Genomic DNA, 19,054 nt, shown 5'->3' with positions numbered 1-19,054 from the left:
GGGAGGTGCAAGGAAGGCCCTTGCGGTGGGCTCAAAGGCAGCTCTTCACAGTCCTGTGCATCGAGAAGGGGCATCATTGCCAGCTGAGGAGCACAGCAGAGCGGGGATCCCGCTCGGGAAGCCCTCAGTGCCTGGGTGCTCCACAGACCCACATGACAGGGCACAGCTGCTGTTTTCCCATAGAGAAGCACTAAGTCACAGAGACCAGGGCAGGAGCTATGAAGAGGGAAGAGTGATGCCATTCTTGGCTATGGCACCTCTCAGTGCCCTGCCAGGCAGGTGGCCTCTGGCTCCCAAACCTGGGAAGCTGGTGGCCATGGGGGTCCCTGGAAGCTGGCCAAGCAGAGCTGCTTCCATGAGGCACATGGACAGCAGCAGGGAGGGCAGCAGAGACGGCAGCAGAGACGGCAGCAGGGACAGCAGCAGGGAGGGCAGCAGACGGCAGCAGGGAGGGCAGCAGAGACGGCAGCAGGGAGGGCAGCAGGGAGAGCAGCAGGGATCTGTGCAGGGCAAAGTGCCCGGGAGGGCAGGGCCAGGCGACCTGCTCCTCAGGCACCTCTGCACAGCACTGGCATCTGCGCCCCGCAAGCAACCCCAGAATATACAGCCTCAATATTAAAGCACTTCTCTGGCTGTGAAACACATGGGGACAAATTCCTGACTTTCTGTCTTCAGGGAAGACAGTTTTGGTTAGCCCCAAGGATCGCTCAGACCGCCAGGCACTTAGAGGCTGGGTACCAATGGAAGCGTTAGCATTCCTACAAAAGCAGGCCGCCTGGTGGGTTTCCAGGGAGGGTGCCAGAGCACAGGCACTTCTGCACTGGGTGGCAGAGCCAGCAGCAGAGATGGGGGACAGTGAAAATGTGTGAAAGCACCTCAGGCCCCCTGGGCCTAAGAAAATGGCCCCAAAACAACCAAGAGCCTGCCGAAAAGCAAGGCTTAAAATGTTGTCTCCCCCTCTGGCTGCTGCCCTGACTGCTGTAACGCCCTCCCAGTCCGGGCTGCTGGGGCTGGGCTCTGCCCTGCCAGCCCATGCCACGGGCTGTGCTGAGCGGGCGCATGGGCCTCAGATTTACATGGGGTGCCCTGTCTCAGCTTTGCACCCAAGCACCAGCATTTACCTTTTATTGCCAACTTCAGTAGTTAGTGCAGTAAATGACTTAACTAAGCGGGGCCTGAATGGAATGACTAATAAACGTTATGTCACAGCACACGCTTCAGCTCATAGCAAAATGATTTGTAATTACCTAATTAGCGTTATGCAAATAACACCCTCATCTCCATAATGTGCCTTCCCAGCTCTCTATTAAAAGCAGGGAGTCAACTGCACAGCTCCAGAGACAGTAAGGAGGCCGAGGGGCCCAGCCCGGTCCACAGCAAGGTAGGGCTGTGCTGGCCTCCAGCCTGGCAGGGTCTGTGCCTGCCAGGGCAGACGCGGGGAGATGAGCAGAGGGGCTTTGGAGGGGATCCTCTCCTCTGCCTGACTCCCCCGGCAAGCTGCGGCCAGAGGAATCTCTTACTGCGGAGGGAACAGCAGGAGGGCAACGACTGAGGAACGTGCGTCAGTCCGCAGCACCCCAGCGGAGCTAATGAACGGGTGCAGAGGCCACCAGCCGGGTCCTACCAAGGGCACAGCCAACTTCAGCTGCTGCTGGGCCACCTGGCACCGGCTGAGCAAGGCTGTGTCCACAAACACTCTCAGAAAATGGGTGCAGCCACGGGAAGTCTCCTTGAGGAAAGACGGCTCTGATGGGGGTGGCGAGAGAGCACAGCCCTTCCTCTCTTGCAAGTGCTCTTTCCAGGCTCTCGCTTCCTTCGGAGGCACCACCACCTGCATTAACAAGTACCGGGCACAGCACCCAACTCTCTTATCTCTTTCCATCACGCACAGCTGCCTACCCCAGAACAACCTGAGGTTAAAATGCCACTCCTGCTACTGTGCCATGGTGGAGAGTGTCATGCTACTCACACAGCAGGCTCAGGATCTTGCATTTCATGGGGGTTAAAAGTGTGAGTGACATCTGGTTGGAAAGATGCCTGCCCTTTGCCATTGCCGAGAGCACTCCATGGTGTGTCCTGCACAGATCCCAGCAGCAATCATGGGGGCTTGGAGATTATCAGCACTGATGAAACGGACTGGTGCAGGAATGCAAGGCTTGGTCTCCACACCAGCAGACCCTCAAGAGGATCGAATGACTCCAGGATGAAGGGCTGTCCAGGTGAAGTGCCATCCAGGTGAAGCGCCAGCTGGCTTGCCTTTCCCAGATAGGAAGGGGAGGCTGTTTCACTCATTTCACCCTAGAATCAGCTTGGGACTCTTCCTCTGGGGAAAGATGTCTGCAACTGCCTTTCTCCTGCTGGGAATGAGAAACTCTGGGGCACCAGGAGGAGGACAAGACTGCAGGGTGCTCGCAGTCAGTCACGCTGCTGGACTCTTCCCCTCTCTGTGCTGCACTTGCCTAACTGGGACATCAAGCTTGCCCAGCACTTTGCTCTTTCCTCCAGCACTCAGCCACAGAAGAGGCCCCACAGTCCCTGCTCTGGGGAGCTCCCTGCAGGCAGTGTGCCTCCTACCCTAAGGACGTTTGCTGTGGAGGCTCCAAGGACACCAAATGCCAGCTCAAAAACAAGAGTCTTGGAAAATACACATCTGGTAACTTCTGAATACTGGGAGAAGAAATAACCAGACAACAGCCAGGATAATAGCCACTGCCTCCTTGGCTAGCTAGCACCATCCTCTTTGTGAGCACTGCCATACCCTGGACATGGGCAGGGAGCATCCAACCACTGATGGCAGCCAGCAGTTAGGCGATGCAGGAACCTACTACCATGGCACCCGGCTGGATGTCCCCAGCCCCTGCTCAGCTCCAGCCCACTCATGAGCCAGCAGCTGCCCCCACCTCTTCCACTGTCCCAACCTGTGACTGGGATCTGCAGTCCAGGGACTTGAGCGCTCCAGCTGTTCTTAGAGACGGTTCCTTCTACCTCTGCAGGAGGCCACAAGAGAGCAAGGATCAGGCCCCTGACAGCTGCAGGATCAATTGCTGCCCAGGGCAAAACATTAATAGCCAGGAAGGAAAGAGTGGCATTTCTTCCTGGGGGGCAGTGACTGCCCAGGTGCTTGAGGGAGTGTTCGCAGTTCCCAGATCTTGGATCAGGCTACACTGTTGGAGCAGCGACCGACAAAGCCACTCCTGGGACACCCCAATTTATCAGAATGGGCCCTATTCTTCTTAAATGTCTCCCATCCTTGGTCTGAGCCGCCTGCAGCTGCTGTCAGCGTGTTGCAGAGCCCAGGCCAGCTGCTTGGACCTGGGAAGTACTGGATGCACTTCAAGTGCTCACTGCTGCTGAGCCACTTCTGCTGCCACTGGAACAGCAGCAAGCACGTCGGCACAGTCCCCGGGACACGGTGAGGATTCCTGCCACAGGCTCACACGACTCCATCATCCTTGTTCCTTTCTCTCGCTTGCTCAGTACCTCCCCACCAAACATGCAAGCAGGAATCCCAGCCCAAGCCTTCCTGTGCCAGTACGCTTCCCAGCAGAGACGAGGCGGCAAATGCCTGCCCTGCAGCGCCTGCTTGCCCCAAGGCTCCCACAGGGGGCTCGATGCTGCTCCTCTGAGGCACGGCCCCTCTGCCTCAGGTGCTGTGCTGGGGTGGGGGGTACCGTGTGTCTCCCAGTCCTCTGCTCAGGACCCTCACAGAGGAGGGGCAGGCGGCTGCTGCCGGGGTCCCTGCTGGGCTGCCCACACCTGACCATGGGCAAACAGGAAGATTTCTGGGGCTCCAACCCCACTTGGACAGACTTTCCCACCGCCACAGCTCAGGGGCATCCTGGAGCCCTGGGGCTGCCCGGTCCAAGCCCCGGCAGCGGTCCCAGTCAGACCAAAGCCCCAGCACTGGTTTCATAAGCTGCAGGACTTCCATTCCCCTTCCTCCTTTGTGCCTCACGGATTCCAGCTTTACTCTGAACAAAGGGCCTGTTGCTCTCAGCAGAGCCCGGGAAGAGCTAACAAAGGACGACAGCTTTTCTTCCACACTAAGGCTTCTTTCGCAAGCAAAATCACTACCTCTCTTTCCCTGCAGCAACACAGGACTGCACTGCAGGGCCAGACCTCTTTGGAGGCTTGAGCGTGGACACGGCTATGGCAGGAGAGTGGGGAGCCGCAGGATCACACTTTCGGATTCACACGCAGGGCTTGGCAGAGCTGGGAAGGGAATCGAGGACTCAGCAGCTTCAAACGGCGTGCAGACCCAGCTTCTTGGATGGTCTGGGATGAGTTCCTGAGCTCCCTGGGGGGCCTGTACAAGCTGAATCAGACTCAAGTCATAGCTTTAGGGAAAGTATGGGACTTTCTCAGATTTTTCTGGGGAGAGGCACAAATTTCTGATGTGGCAGGGGCATTTCTGGCCAGATGAAAGGGTAGCACACAAAGCAGATGACACGGGCAGAAGGATTCAGACTACCTCTGTTGAAGCAGAGTTGGCAGAACACCCTTCCCTGCACCATGCACAGGGCACAGGCTCCTTCCCAGTGGCCAGGGTGGCCAAAAGAGCCCCAGATCTCGCCAGCTCGGACTCGATAGGGCTAAGGTCCCGGAGGAAACCACTCCTACAGGAGTTGGGAGCCCTTTCCAGCCGCCTAAGGGTAGAGGGGCTATCCCAGGGCCAGAAGGCAGAGCCTGTCTCCCTGGCCCTGCGGCTGCCTGCAGGCGTGCTGGTGGGAGTCCATTACGCCAGCTCCATTAGAATTAGTGGGCAGTGGAAATGAACGCGCTTGTCTCTCTCTCTCTTGATGATTTTTTGATGATGTTTTAAAGACTGAGCTCCATGAAGAGTTGCTGAGCAGAGTTCGGTGCGAGCCAGCTCTGCTAATGGGTGTTAACCCCATGACCCAGCTCCAACGCTGCCCAGCAATGAGTGCTCCAAATGAGAGCAAAATTAGCGAGGGCACTGCACAGTGGCCAGGACCGTGCAGCTCTCAGACCCGACCAGCAACTGAGTCACCAAGCTGAGTGGGCTTGAGGACTTCTGCAGCAACCGCAGTGAGGTGATAAGCCCTCGTGGAGTTACCCTTCATCAGCCTGTTGTGCTAGAGAGGGGGAAGCCAGCAGCCCCCACCGCCAACAAGCCAGCCTTGGGAGGAAGCATCTCCTCAGGGCCAGCAGATGAGCACCACAGGACTGGGAAGAAATGGGGAAACTGAGACATCCTGCATGCCCTGCCAGGAACCAGCACAAAGTGAAAGGAAGAGGGTAAGGGAAGAGCCCCACCAAGAAGCCAGGGTGGGACAGAGCTCTGCTGCCCAAAGGTGCCCTAGAGCCGAGATGCCCAGCAGACCAGTGGATCTGTCACTGTCACCTGCGGAAGCAGCAGGCGATGTTGAAGAGGAGAAGCAGCACGGGGAGAAAGGGAAGCAGTGGCGTCCCAGGAGTGTTGCCCTTACAGCTTCTACCAAGGCTCTTCTCTCTGCTCTCGGTGGGAGGAAGCACAGCTTTGAGCAGAATCGGTATGTCTGGGTGGCTAAAAACACCTTAGCTTCAGCACACGGCTGCGCGCAGGAATCTGTCCTGCTCTGTGAAGGGCTCAGACTACACACCACATCAACACAGAAGAGCCCAGCCCAGCCCAGAGACCCCAATGCAGGGACCTCAACATGGAGTCAAGGGAGTGGCACTTCCTACCTCGTTCCCCACGGACACCCTGCTTCTCCCTGGGGTGCGGGATGAAACCCCAGGCCAGTGTGCCTCCCTGGGGAGCTGCAGTGGGACAGGCTGGCCACATCCCTCACGTGTACCCAAGGTGCCCCCCACATAGGGTTGGGGCAGCACCCTCAGAGCACAAGCAGCAATATGGGGCGTGCTGCTCCCCTATCCCTCAGCATCAGGACACAAAGCACCTCTGCAGGGAGGACACAGAAGATCGAGCAATGGCCCTCTAGTCGCAGCAGGAGATGCGGCGCAATGCTCCTCACCCAGCGTGGCAGGACTGTGCTTCTCCCAGCACTCAGGATGCAGGGCTGCAATTCTCTCCCTGCACAAGGCACTGGATTAGAGCTCCCCTACACCAGCCCACAAGACACAGGGCAGCACTTCCCACCCCAGTAGGCTGGACAGGAGGGAGCTCAGCACAGGGGACGGGCGGGAATGCTTCCATGCCAGCACACCAGACACGGAGAGCCCTCCATGCCAGCCGGCTCCCCAGCTGGCTCCTTCCCTGAGCAGATGCGATGCCGGCCCCTGCCCTGCATGCAGGACAGTGCGGAACACCTCCCCCTGCATCCCAGCAGGTCCAGGAAGGAGAAGCAGGATCCCACTCAACATGAGCAAAATGAGAAGCAGAGCTCACACTAAGCCATGCCCTGCTCTTGAAGCAGAAGGCTCCTCTTTCACCTCCACTCTCCCCCAGCTCCCAGTCACATCCAGTCTCTCCCTTCACACTGCCCTTCTGCTCCCATCCTTTCTCCCACTTGGAGCTCGTGTAGCAGAGGTGCCTCTGGATGCCCTGGTGAGTGGGCGGTCACACAGGGAGGAGATGGGGGGGACACTTCCAGTGTGTGGGGTGCATGGCAGGGAACCAAGGGCTGGTCCTGCCTTTGGTGTGGGGAGTCCCGGGCCCACAGCTCCGCTCTCTTGCTTCCAAGTCCGTGAAGAATGTCCAGGAGCAGGGCAGCCAGCAGGCCCCCCAGCCTTGGGATGCTTGTTTGCAAGCTGCCACTGTACCACATCATTATGAGGTGTTTGGGATATCAACAAATTAGCAGGCGTCTGGGAAGAGAAGGATGCAGCACCATTCGTAAATGTCAGCTCGCTGCCTCCTCATTTTGCAGATCATTAAACCCAATATTCCTAACCTGTATTAGTGCAACGGGGACAGGCCCCCTCCACAGCGACAAGCTGCCAGGAGAGCCGCAGCAAGAACATTGCTATGGAGACCCCCCAGCGCCTTCTGTCCCAGTGCCCCCAGACCCCAGAGTGCCCCAAGCTGAGCCGGCACGCTCCCACCGCCCCCGTGCCGCCTGCCCTGCCCACGGGGACACGCTGGGCTCTGTGCAGCGACACCAGCAGAGATGGGCACACTCAACTGTACAACAGAGGGCACGCTGTGGGGCACCAAATGTGCACGTGCGTGCACGCACGTGTGAGGAAGGACAGCAAAGGCAGTTGAGCCTGTGTCAGGAAGAGAAGGTGCTCCCGAGGGACGCTGCAGGGTACACTGTGATGTGCAGAGCGGGTCACCACAAGGGACGAGGAGTGTCATTTCGGGGGGAGTGGCGGATGCCATATGGGGTGCAGTGTGTGCACACAGAGCAGTGGGGCCAGGAGGCAGCAGAAGGGCCGTGAGGCGTGCGTGCGTGCACTGGGGGCGGGGGGGTCACGCTGCGGGCACAGGAGGGAGGGCACGGACAGCGTGGGCTTCATGGTGCACATGGAGGCTCGCTGCAAGACGCACCAGGGGGGTCATGAGTGTGCACACGAGGGTCTCTCAGAGGGGCAATACGGAGCTGTACAAGGTCCCCCCAGGAACCACAGAACAAGGGGGGTGTGGAGCTGATGGAGATGGGGGATTGGCCATGGCGTGGCGATGCCCAGGCACAGGCTGCTTTCCTCCCGCCAGGATGGAGCAGGGAGCTCGTGCGGTCTGTAATGAGCAGGAGTGACTTGTTAACACTGAATTAAGAGCCTTGGCGGAAGGGAGCGCATGGGTGACACAAGCTGCATGGGGCAGGCAGGAGCTGAGCAATAGCAGCTGGAATCCCCAGCAATCTGGTAAGCGCAGCTCAGCCCTGCACTCCCAGCTCGCTGAGATCGGCCTCCGACAGCCCCTGACAGTTGGTATTAATCACGCACATCGCCCCAACACAACTCTTTACTGGCCATCAATTTCCCGTGGGTTTTAAAACTAAAAAACAAAGACAAAACCGCGTCGTTTGGCCGCCACTGAGAAGCACATTAAGGGGCTGTCAGCTTCTCGCCATGCACCCTGCATCACTCTTTAAGCACATGAGAAGTTCATTATCCCTGGAGCTCTGGCAGCCATGGGGATGCTGGCGTAGGGAGCGTCGCAAAGGTGCTTCTGCCATCAGACATGCCTGGTGGCTCCCCGGGGCCCTCCCAGCTGCCCGAAACAGGAGCCAGAGGTCCCGGGCACGGAGGCAGCAAGGCTGCAGTGGGGGCTTGTCTGTGGCAGGACGGGGCGCTCCTGGTCACAGCACTTTGCTGGGCTTTGATCTCGAGCAGACTTTCCTGAGGGTCCCTGCAGGCTGATGCTGCAACCCCACCACGGTGACGAGCTCTTCCCCGGGGCTGCTTCGACGTCCCCTGACAGCCTGACACCACATTTGCCAGCCTGTGGGTGCTCCCTGACAGCCTGAGCCACACTCTCCGGTTTGGTGACAACCCCGGCAGCCCAATACCACGCTTGCCATAGTTTGCTGATGCTCCCTAGCAACCTGACACTGCGCTCTCTTTAACATGCGACCATGTAAAAAAGCAACAGCTCGTTTGATTTATGATACTTCAGAACAACTAAGATTCAATTGCTCTGCACGTCCCTGGCTCTGATTACCTCCTAAATGAGATAAACTGATGGCAATTTATCCCCAGACCTCACCAACTTTCCCAGGATGCTAACCTTAGACGCTTGTGCCCTGCACACGCAGGCATCAGGCTGGGCACATCCGAAGGCAGCCTGGCCGCAGCCCAAGCATGTCTGCTCCTCCACACTCCCCTGCTGCCCCGCCTGGGAGATGCTGCAACGGAGAGCTGAGCCTGACACCATGCCTGGCCCGACATGCCTACTAGAGGTCTCCTGGCAGGAGGCTTTGAGGGGGTCCCAGCAGCGATGCTCCCCACACGGGCATGGCCGCACCGGCGTGAGCTCATGGAGAGCACAGCCAGTTGCTGGGCTGTCCCCCACGCTCCTCCCAAGATGGCGTACCCTCCGCAGCGGGATGAGCACCACAAGGGACGGCAGCTCTACCACAGAGCGCAGCAGCCCTGCTCTCTGCACCGTGATTTCTACACTTGCACCATGTTGACTATGCGAAAGCAAAAAGCTTAGATTATCCTGCTGTGAAAAAAACTGCTGTAACTGTTCAAAAGCAGCTAAAAAAGATTCAAAGAAGAATCAGACATACTTATGGACACCAGTCCATGACGTAAGTCATCAGTCATGCCCATGACGTGGGGCAATGCTCAGCCCTGGGTTCACAGCTGGAACCAATCGCTGACCATTAAGACATCAGGGTGGGACCTCACATAGAGGCTCATTATCTCTTATTTGCTTGCGGACAGTTTCCACCTCTAACGCAGGCTGCCAGGCAGGACAGTGACCTGGGTATGACTCCAGTCCAGTGCTCGCCTCGAGTGCCTAGGAAGCAGACAACCCAAGCATCAGTCCCAGAGTCACTCCTCTGCATCTGCCCTGGGCTGCCTGCTCCTGGTGATGAGCCGCCGCGGTGCCCTGAGCTGCACCGGCTCTGGGAAGCAGTCCTAGTGCTGGAGGCAGGAGAGAGACAAAATGAGTCGCCCAAGGAGGATGACACAGGCAGGCAGACCCAGTGCCAATCAGATCTACGGCAGGCAGGGGATCGTCTGCCTGAAAAGGAGCGTGTGATTCAGCTCTGCAATTTGTACGGAGCACAGAGATGCACAAGGACCCTTTCCAGACACAGATGTCCCCTGCTCCCCAAAATGGGATATACAGCTGTTTGCTACTGAAACATCAGACTGGCTACAGCAGGACCAAGCTGTGAACCTCTAAGTGCGTGCTGCCTCCACACAGCAGCAGTGGCTGGCTCCTGCAGGCATGGAGCATGGTGCTGCTGGCACGGGTGCTGCCCGCAGCCCCTCCGGACCCACAGCACGCACAGCCTGGCCTCCCCAGGAGGTGCTGATACAGGGCGACCCATGAGGATGACAGAACTGGCCCAGCCTTTGGAAGCCCAACTTTGCAGTCAGCTCAGTTTTCTAATACAGTAGATGATTACATTAAAAATAAACACGAGTCAGTTTTTGAAAAGCCAACCAAAAAGCCAGAAAACCCACCGTACAATACCCCATGTGGAAGACATTCTGACCCAGCGTGTGGCTGGGAGCAGCAGGTTCTTGTCATCTCTGCCTGACAACAGCGTTGAGCCAGTGGACACTGCACCCATTTACCGACTGAGGAAGGACACAGGGCAAGACTGGATTCAAGCTGGAGACACAGAGGTCGGATTGCTCATGTGACTGCAGATCACAGATGCCCCTCTCCTCTGCCGTGCCCCTCCTGCCTCTGCCGTGCTCTCCTAACTCCTCACAGTGGTCTCCTCACTGCTCCCTTCCCACTGCCCCACTGGAGCAGGCTAAGCAGCCCGCTGCCACATGTCCCAGCAGCGGCAGTACGGTGGATCACTGGGGAGGTATTTTTCCTGCTCTCGGTTCTGGTGCCAGAGGCTTCTGGCAGCAGCAGGAGCAACTGTGTGCAAGGTCTGTGCAGTGACAAATGAAGTTTGGTAACTGACACTTCACCGGCAAATGAAGTTCCATGTTGATAAATGCAAAGTAATGCACATTGTATGAAAAAATTACATTACTCCAACACCTGACAGGGCTCTAAATTAACTGTATCAACCCAAGACAGGGCCTGGATATCACTGCAGATAGCACAAGACCTCTACCCAGCACAGATCCATGGTCAAGGACCAGGGCAGGGAATATCGGAAAATATTCTGATGCCCTCGTACACATCACGTGGCACCACATCATCACTGATGTGCAGCCTTGGTCATTCCACCTTCCAAGGGCACTGCCAAACAGGGAAAGACAGCAAGTGAGCATGTGTCTGTAAAAAACTCCCTATGAAATGACAGAAAAACTGGGATGGCTCAAACATTCAGGGACTGGGCATCCAAGGAGGAGGGTGACAATCATCTGGTCTGCCCGCCTGGATGCAGAGGGCAGGGAATTCTGCCAGGGGCCGGATCACACTTGTCTTGCAGAAAAGTAACTTATTTAATTTTAAGACTTTGAGCAGTGGTTAGTCCACATTACTGCTTCATGAAAGTGTTCCCACATTTAATTACCTTTTCTACTAAGAAATTGTATTCAATTTTGTGTAACCTGAGATCCCAGCCTCTGCACCTTCTCACGCCCCCGTCAGCTATGCTGAACAGCCTTGCAGGACCAGACTTCCTTCTCTGTAAGTACTGAAAATGTCAGTCCTTTGCTTCTCAGTCTTCATTCTGGTAAACTGAATACCTTAATGTCCACATCATAAATATGTTCATCAGACCCAAGTCAGTTTTGGGACCTTCTTTACAACTCTCTGTAGTATTTCCACACTCTCTTGGAGTATTATTTACAGGATGGGACACAGTACTTTAGCACATGCTTCCTTAGTCTCACGTGTAGGTGCAAAGTCATTCTAGTCTCTGGTATCCCACCTTTCAGACATATAAATACTTGTCTCTCTTTTTGCCAAAGCACTGGACTGAGAACTGCAAACTGAGAGCTGATGTGGGGAAGGGCAGTAACGTATCTGAAGAGTCAACATATACCCATAGCTAAGAACATGTCAGTTGTTTAACAAAATGTAAATACAGATAACACTTCTTGCTTTCCATGAGGCATCCAGTGTATATTATAGACTCAAATGATGCTCAAGATGCCCGAATCAACCACGGCAAAGGGGAAGTCTTTCCTAAACTCAGTGGTTTTCAGATGAAGATAACTACAACAGAAAAGACTGAACAACAGAACTGCCGAACTCCTATGCAGATCATCACCACAATGTTTCTAAGAGCAAGAACTTAAGAAGAGTTGTTCTGCCATGGGAAACCTGGGCTTCTGGTCTACAGGCTGGCCTGTGCTTTGGAGCAAGATGCCAGGACAGCCACAGCACGCTTCGTTAGGTACAGGCTAACAAATGTACAGGCTATAATTTTCTGGTTTGTTTTACAGTAGCCATTAGTTTCAAACGCTTGTACTTAACACCTCTCCCCCACCCGTAGCCATTTGAATTAAATCTTTATTTTGGTTTACAAAAGGTTACTGAGTGCTGTGGGACAGGATAACCTAGGATGAAGTAAAATCTTAAAGAGTGAGGATCACTTTTTCCACAGATGCTAACCATAGATCCAGGCTTTGGAGAACATGGTTGCCAAGATAATCTCTACCTGGACAAATCTGGATGGCTTTTCACAGCAAAATGCACCTCCCTATGCCTTGCAAGCTCCCTGCCAAGCTTTGGGTCCCTCTTCAGAAACCACAGAGACACAAAAGTTTCTCAACAGAAAAACCATCAGTACTTTTAGCACAGGCAAAGCAATGTATACATCTTCAACCGGTTTCCTGAAGTAGACGAATTTTTCCAAAAGTTTGAGGCAGGTGGCTAGCATAGGTCTTTTAAATGATCAAAGTCTGGCAAATTTACAAGCCAACAGAAATAGTTATTTCTTGTGGTAGAAAGTGTCTGCACACCTGAAGCACACCTTAACTATGTGGTGTGCTCTCAGCTCTGCTAATACAGTTAGTAATTATTATTGCCACTAATAGTATGTGCAGTCATGGGCATGATGGCAGTCCTGCTTCCACTGCAGGTAAGAAATCAAGGGCAGAGCAAGAGGGGCGGGTTGCTTCTTTCTGCCTAAGCACAAGCCGGCTTGGACGAGAAGCACTCCAAGCCCCAGGTCCCCGACAAGCCCCGGCAGGACTCCCGGGCGCCTGGTGCTCTGAGCCGGTGGAGCTGCCCCCCATGCAGCAGACCTTTCCTACCTTCTGCTGCCGTGCTGGGGCCATCAGGCCGAGTCGTCCCTGTGCTCTTTTTCCTGCGATGCTTCTTCCTGTTTGCATGTGGTGATGGAGGTGGCTCCAGCTTCGGGCTGGCAGCACTGGAAATGTTCGGGCTGGAGCTGAGAGAATCGGCAGTACCGTTAGCTGGGAACAAAGATAAAGAAAGTAATGTACAGCAAGACAGTGACAGTCTGCTCTTTCTAGAGACAACCAAGCGTCCTGGAGACAGCCCTGGTGCTCCACCTGGCTCAAAATGCACAGTCCCATGAGACAGGACAGTACCGTGCTCAGCCCCATCGCGCGGGGCAGCTCCGACACTTGCTCCAGCTCAGACAACTTAGGCAGGATCAGGCTGGACACGCTCTGCACTGGAATTCATCTGGGATGATCACATGGAGACAGCACTGGCATCTACGTGGCCAGGACAAGCACAGTGGCATCACTGGGGGCAGCCTGACATGCCAAGCCCTCAGCGCGTGTCCCTCCGCATACTGCTCAGTGGCAGTGTCCTCACAGGGCAATGTGTGCGTTTTGGGAAGGGACATTCCCAGGAGGTGCTCTCGGGCCCCCCAGGTGCAGATCCAGGTCCCGGGATCTGCACTGCTGCTGCAGAAGCATCGATCCCCCACGGCACTGCTCTGCCAGACGAGGTGACTGGGGTTGCCACACTTAGGAACCTAAGCATGATGGTCTCAATAGGCTTCCGATACGGAGCTGAAGAAGCTGCATCCCCAGCAGCAACGCACCAAATTTATCCTCAATCATACTGTTCCTTACAATTAATAGCAGAATTAGAAACAATCAGGGAGCTGCCTAATTACTGTCAATTAGAGCGCGCTAATCAAGCTCCGATCACACACACACACGCTGCCGCTGCACTCACCATTAAATGTCAAATTTCATTAGAGACCAGCAACAAAATCAAAAGCCTGACATTCAATTTCAGCAGCACACACAGCGCAGGCTTCCAATCAGCATAAAAATGCAGACTCCGGGGAAGGCAACGAGGCGCAGGAGCCCTCGCTGCACTGTTAACCCTCTCCGAAATACACTCCTGCCTCTCCAGTGTCCACCCACCCACAGGGCACGTATGGCAGCTCTGCTCCCAGCCCGCTTCTATCCTGAGCAGCTCGCCGTCCTCTTTGCAACAACCCAATGTCTCCCACCAAGTCCCAACCTCCAATTTCCATGTTTCCTGGCACCTGAAATTAAGAAAGCAATCACAGCATCTAACAAGGGCAGCACCCTCCAGCAGTGGGGACTGCCTGTGACTTGGCAAGCCCTTCTCCCGCTCCAGCCTAGTCTCTACTCTCCCTTTTCAGCCCGGTTCAGTCAGACTGGCTCTCCGGGGCTTGGTCCGTCTCTGTGTGGCAAGACAACCATCCAACAGTGGGATGGAGAGAGCTACAGGCAGCGGCCAGGAGCTGCCCCGTGCAGAGGTCCGGCGCGCAGCCTGTGTCCCCCTCACAAGGCCGAGAGAGGATGCGGCATCAGAGCCCCTCCATCTCTGGTTTCTACTACATTTGACACACGCTAGTAGGGTGTTTCTGCTGCTATTTACCCACAGGGAAATAGTTCACCCTTGACAATTAAGAGAGCTAAATCTAATAAATTCAGACTCCATCTTTGTAAATATAAATTACTGATACCGTTCAACAGGACTATGCTTAGAGCAGGTGTGAGGCACCTTCATCTCCCAGCCTGGATGTCGCAGGGGACCTGAACTTTGTTGTCTGAGGCTATACGTGGTGCATCCAGCCTACCTCTGCTGCCCAGCTGCTCACCAAGGACACCCCTCGGGCCAAACTACGCACCGCCGGCATCGCGCCCGCCTCCAGGCTCAGCGTGAGGGTTCATGCCCTTCTGCAGCTCCTGCCAACACACCTGCAGGCTGCAGTGAGCCTGACACCTCCCGCTCCGCAGAGCAGAGATTGTCCATGTCCCTGCTCTTCTTACTGCCCAGCAGCTAAAACCACAGAGCTGGGGGCTTCCAGGGCCCCCAGTGGGATGGGGATGGGACTACAATGGGGTGGGGGCAGAACGTGAAACACACTCCCTCTACAAGATCAGGTATTGCTTGCTCTCCCTCTTTTTCCCCAGTAGAAGAGAACTGAGCTCCTCCGACCCACCCAAGCACTTCCAGGTCCCCGCCTCACCACCGGAACCCTTCCGCAGGCACACGTGGGACCTCCTGGTTCCTCCCTCCAAACCAGGTGGTCTTAAGGGCAGCCCCTGGGTCCACACGGGTGGGCCGCAGAGGTCCTCCCGTAAAGGACAAACACAAAAGGTGCTGGAGCATGTTTACACGACCTGTACAGCCCATCCCACCTCTCTTCCATGTGCTCTCCAGGGCACAACCAGAGGAGGCAGCCCGTCCCTAGGAGCCGTGAGGCCAGCCTGCACCCTCTGCACGTGCCTGCAAGTCTGCTCCGAGCAGAGAAATATTCCCCGCCCTGCCCCGCCATTTAGAGCTGGAAACACAGCGGAGAACTCAGACCTGGGCTGCACAGACACAGTGGCACAGCTGGGGTTCAGGCGTGGGTGCGAGGCATGCCTGCTTCGGCTTAGCTCAGCCTGCAGCGGAGGGGTGGACATGCCGCTCAGCTTGGCACGCAGTGCCGCACGGGAAGTGCTGCCTGCCCCCCCCCCCCCCCCCAAAGCCCTCTCCCTCCTGACACTGAGAACCCACTTCTTCTGCTGACCACCGGCCTTGCAGGTACGCAGCCCAGAGAGCTGCCAGCCTGGTGTGTGCGCAGCCCGGGGCTGCTCCAGCCGACAGGGACAGGAGCCCAGGGACCTGTTCACGGTCGCCCTGGGGCCAGGGTTTTGCTCCAGGGGCTCCACCTGCCCCAGCCCTTTCTCGACAGCCCCAAGCGGTTCTGCAACGGGTGACAGTCGCTGGGACATACGAAATCGCTGCTTTCCCCACCAGCGTACTGGGGACGGCGCCACGAGCTGTGAGCTGGGGGACGGACTGTGAGGCTGCTCCAGGAGGCCCCCGGACAGCTAGGCTGGTCGCCCCTCGTGCGCTGCGGACCCTTCAGCACAGCTGGCCCAGTGACATGTCTCTGGACCGCTAACACAGGGCAAGGCAAGGAAGGACTGACCCACAGGGCTCGTGGTCCAGCACAGTGCAGCGGGACTCAGGCAGAGTGGACAAGCAGCCATCAGTGCTCGAGACACACAATTAGCACTGAGTCGACATCTCATCCCTCCGTGCCACGGGGAGAAGCAGCAGCATCTCAGCTCCTCTTTGTGTCAGTCTCCAGGTTACTCTGCATGAAAGAGGTAGATTGCTTCGGGTGGCCGCAAGCGCAGCAGGCTCCCCCAGGGACAGGGAGCAGAGGCCAGCTTGCTCTCCTGTGACACTCAGGCCAGGCCAGGGCAGGCAAAACGCACAGCGTGGCCACGCCAGGCCCTTGGGCTCCACAGCAGGGCTGCTAGGAAGAGGATGAGACCTGCCATGACGGTCCCTGGGGCAGGAGGCCATCCAGGCAGACAGCTGCTGTCCGGAAGGGCTGTGACACAAAATTCACCTGTGCAAAGGCAACGTGCGTGCAGACCACAGCGCTGCCTGTCTGCTCGCCTGCGTGCGTGCGTGCAGACCTCGCTGCTGCACGCACAGGGGCACGCTCGGCAGTCTGAACGGGAGGCTCCTGCTGCCTGCGTGCATGGCTCCTGTGGGCAGGGCAAGGCGCTGCCTGCGGTGGGGGCACCCCTCTCCTGGTGCGGGGAACCAGCCCCGCAGCATCCCAGCAGATGCGCCTGTGTCCAAAGCGGTGCACGGTGCGGCGGCCCCCCTCGCACCCCGCTTCCTCCAGGGCTGGAGGAGCGGAGGCTGCCCTGCTGCACCTCGTGTCCGAGGCGAGGGGCGGGGGGGCTGCCGGCACATTAATGCTCAGAGCTGCGCCCTTCCGCTCCCGTCGCCTGCGCTGCCCCATCAGCAGTAACAGTCTGATTAATTCGCTTCCAGCAGGGAGCTGATGGGGCCAATGATGGAGCCGCTGCATCAGGCGCGCTGAAATTGATAGTTTTTCACAGTTACAAATGAGGAGCCTCCTCAGCTGCAAATGGCGCCCGCACAGTCGGACTCCGGTAATGATCATAAAGAGGCTCTCTTTAAACTGCGAAAGCCCCTGGGACCGAGCGGGGGGGCGGCTGCTGCGCTAATGAGAACTACAAGGGGCGAGCAGGCATGGAAATGGCTCCTCCACTCTTGATGTGCATTTAACTGCTTTTTTAGTGCGGCGGCAGAGCCAGGAACGAAGGAGTGATGAATGCAGCACAAAAGCATTTATTTTCCAATTCGGCAAAGTGGCTACGTTGGGAAATGTATGAATTATTTTAATTCACTCAACTGTCCTGAAACATCACGGAGAGCGAGTGAGCGTGGGGGGAGGGGGCGGGCTGCGCTCAGTGTGTGCTCCAGAGACAGGAATTACTCCTATTCGTTCAACTGCCCCAAAATCTGGGAGCTGGGGGTGCCGATGAGGAGCAGAGATGGGGGAAAGCAATGGTTACTCCTCACACAGTGAGCTGAGAGTGGGGTAGGCGGAGGAGCGAGGTCAGAACAGTCCTGCCATGGAGCAGCATCCCTTGGCTGGAGGGAGACTGCTTCACCATGCCCGGCAGGAGAGCTTCTCCCTCCTGGTTTGGACACTGCCAGCTGACCCTCATGAAGGTGGACAGTCCCACCAAGGCCCTAAAGGCTGTGTCTGACACCCGTGAGCAAACTCTGGGCTCGCAGCCACAGGGCACAGCTCAGGACCGCCCCATCACCAAAATAAACCTCCCCAGCTGCTGCGGCTGAGGGGAGAGGGGTCAGAAGTGCTACTTACAGGGGTTGGGGCAGCTGCCGGGGATAGCCACGGCCTCGTTCCACTGGTCCGCGCTGGAGACGGAGTAGGAGCGCTGGTGCATGCCATCTGGCTTTGAGCTGAAGCCCACCAGGTTGATGCCGCTGATGGAGCGCTCTGAGTGCAGGGAGGTACTGCTGGTTGAGTGGGGAGCACCTGCAAGAGACACATGAATTTAGCACGGACCAACTGCTGCTCTGAAGCACAGTGGAAGAAGGAAAAGCTGTCCTGTACCTGATGCAACATGCCCCTGTGTGGCCCTGCAGGAGGACAGGCTCTGTTTGGCTCTCCTCTCCCAAGGGGTGCCAGTGCATCACCCCCCAAAGCTGCTGAGAAAAGAGCACTGTCCAGCACACACCACTTCTCAGAGGGACACCCAGCTTGATGTATTTCAACATAGCACCCCGGGATGCACAGCTAGGCATCCTGGCACACAGCTTCCCCCTCCAGCCAGCTGGAGCTTTGCAGCTGGAGTTCAAGGTCTGCTCACAATCTTCACTATAGCCTCAGGCACCTGGATAAACACAAACCCACCCCATAGCCAGTGTGCCCATCCACTCTCCTTAACTTCACTCCTTGTGTGTCCCTAGCAACAACCATGTTGGAGGCACTAGGAGCGAATGGAAAATCACATGGAGGATGTCAAAGGGACAAGCAGGGGAACAGATGTCTGTAAGGTGGCAATCGTGGGTAGCAAAGCCTCGTCCCACTAGCTGGAAACCCTTTCAGCTGAGCCCAGACCTTGAGCCCCCCAGGAAAGGAGTGGTTTTGGGACTAGGGGCCGTCATAGAAGACAAGATCACTCAGAGATTCAAAATGGGTCAAGTGTTTCTGGATTACAAGAATATCCACGATTTCCAGAATAGTAAACAGAGCAGCTCTGCCAGGGAGCAAAAATCTTGCTGTTCAAGGCTGCAGGCAATCTGTTAAGGAGGATGACGCTGCTCTAGAGGGATTACCCTACACCTGCCCACTACAAGCACTTTCCTGTGCCTTCCCTTAGGGCATTCAGCTCCAGCCACCGTAGAGCAAGTGCTCTGGGAGCTCAGGGGCAAGCAAAGGGTCCCTTTCCCTACTCTGAAGCTACCTTTCCTCCTTCCACGCCCAGAAGCACAGATGCTGAGCTGGGAGTCCCACACCAGCCCTTCTGGCCATGGATGAGGACAGAGCCCGTTGAACGGCTCCGGCCGCAGTGTGCCCGGCCGATGAGACGCGCATCCACAGCATGACCCGTCTGCTTACCCCAGCTGACCACCCGTAGCCACGCAAAGAGCCGGGCTAAGAGAATCCGAGCAACTTGTTTCATGGGACTGGTATGTAAGTAGGATCCTTTCACAGAAGCAGGCTGGAGAGCAGATGGACACTTGCAGGAGCAGGTCCCCAGCTGGATCTGCTACAGCCAGGACAGCTCACCTGAC

The 19,054-nt window shown here is 56.6% G+C and overlaps 1 protein-coding gene across 2 annotated transcripts in view; it reads right to left on the bottom strand.

Moving 5' to 3' along the window:
- Positions 1–19,054, bottom strand: part of AGAP3 (ArfGAP with GTPase domain, ankyrin repeat and PH domain 3) — a 156,791-nt gene that overhangs the window by 5,463 nt on the left and 132,274 nt on the right. For both annotated transcript variants that reach the window (XM_072855019.1, XM_072855021.1), the window contains exons 12-13: positions 17,619–17,792; positions 12,763–12,924 (exon numbers count right to left, since the gene is read on the bottom strand). In XM_072855019.1, coding sequence (XP_072711120.1) covers positions 12,763–12,924; positions 17,619–17,792 — 336 coding nt within the window. The remainder of the gene's footprint in view (positions 1–12,762; positions 12,925–17,618; positions 17,793–19,054) is intronic.

This window comes from Ciconia boyciana, chromosome 2 (genome assembly GCF_034638445.1).
Source record: "Ciconia boyciana chromosome 2, ASM3463844v1, whole genome shotgun sequence".
Taxonomy (NCBI): Eukaryota; Metazoa; Chordata; class Aves; order Ciconiiformes; family Ciconiidae; genus Ciconia; species Ciconia boyciana.
This window is presented reverse-complemented; position numbering and strand designations above follow the sequence as displayed.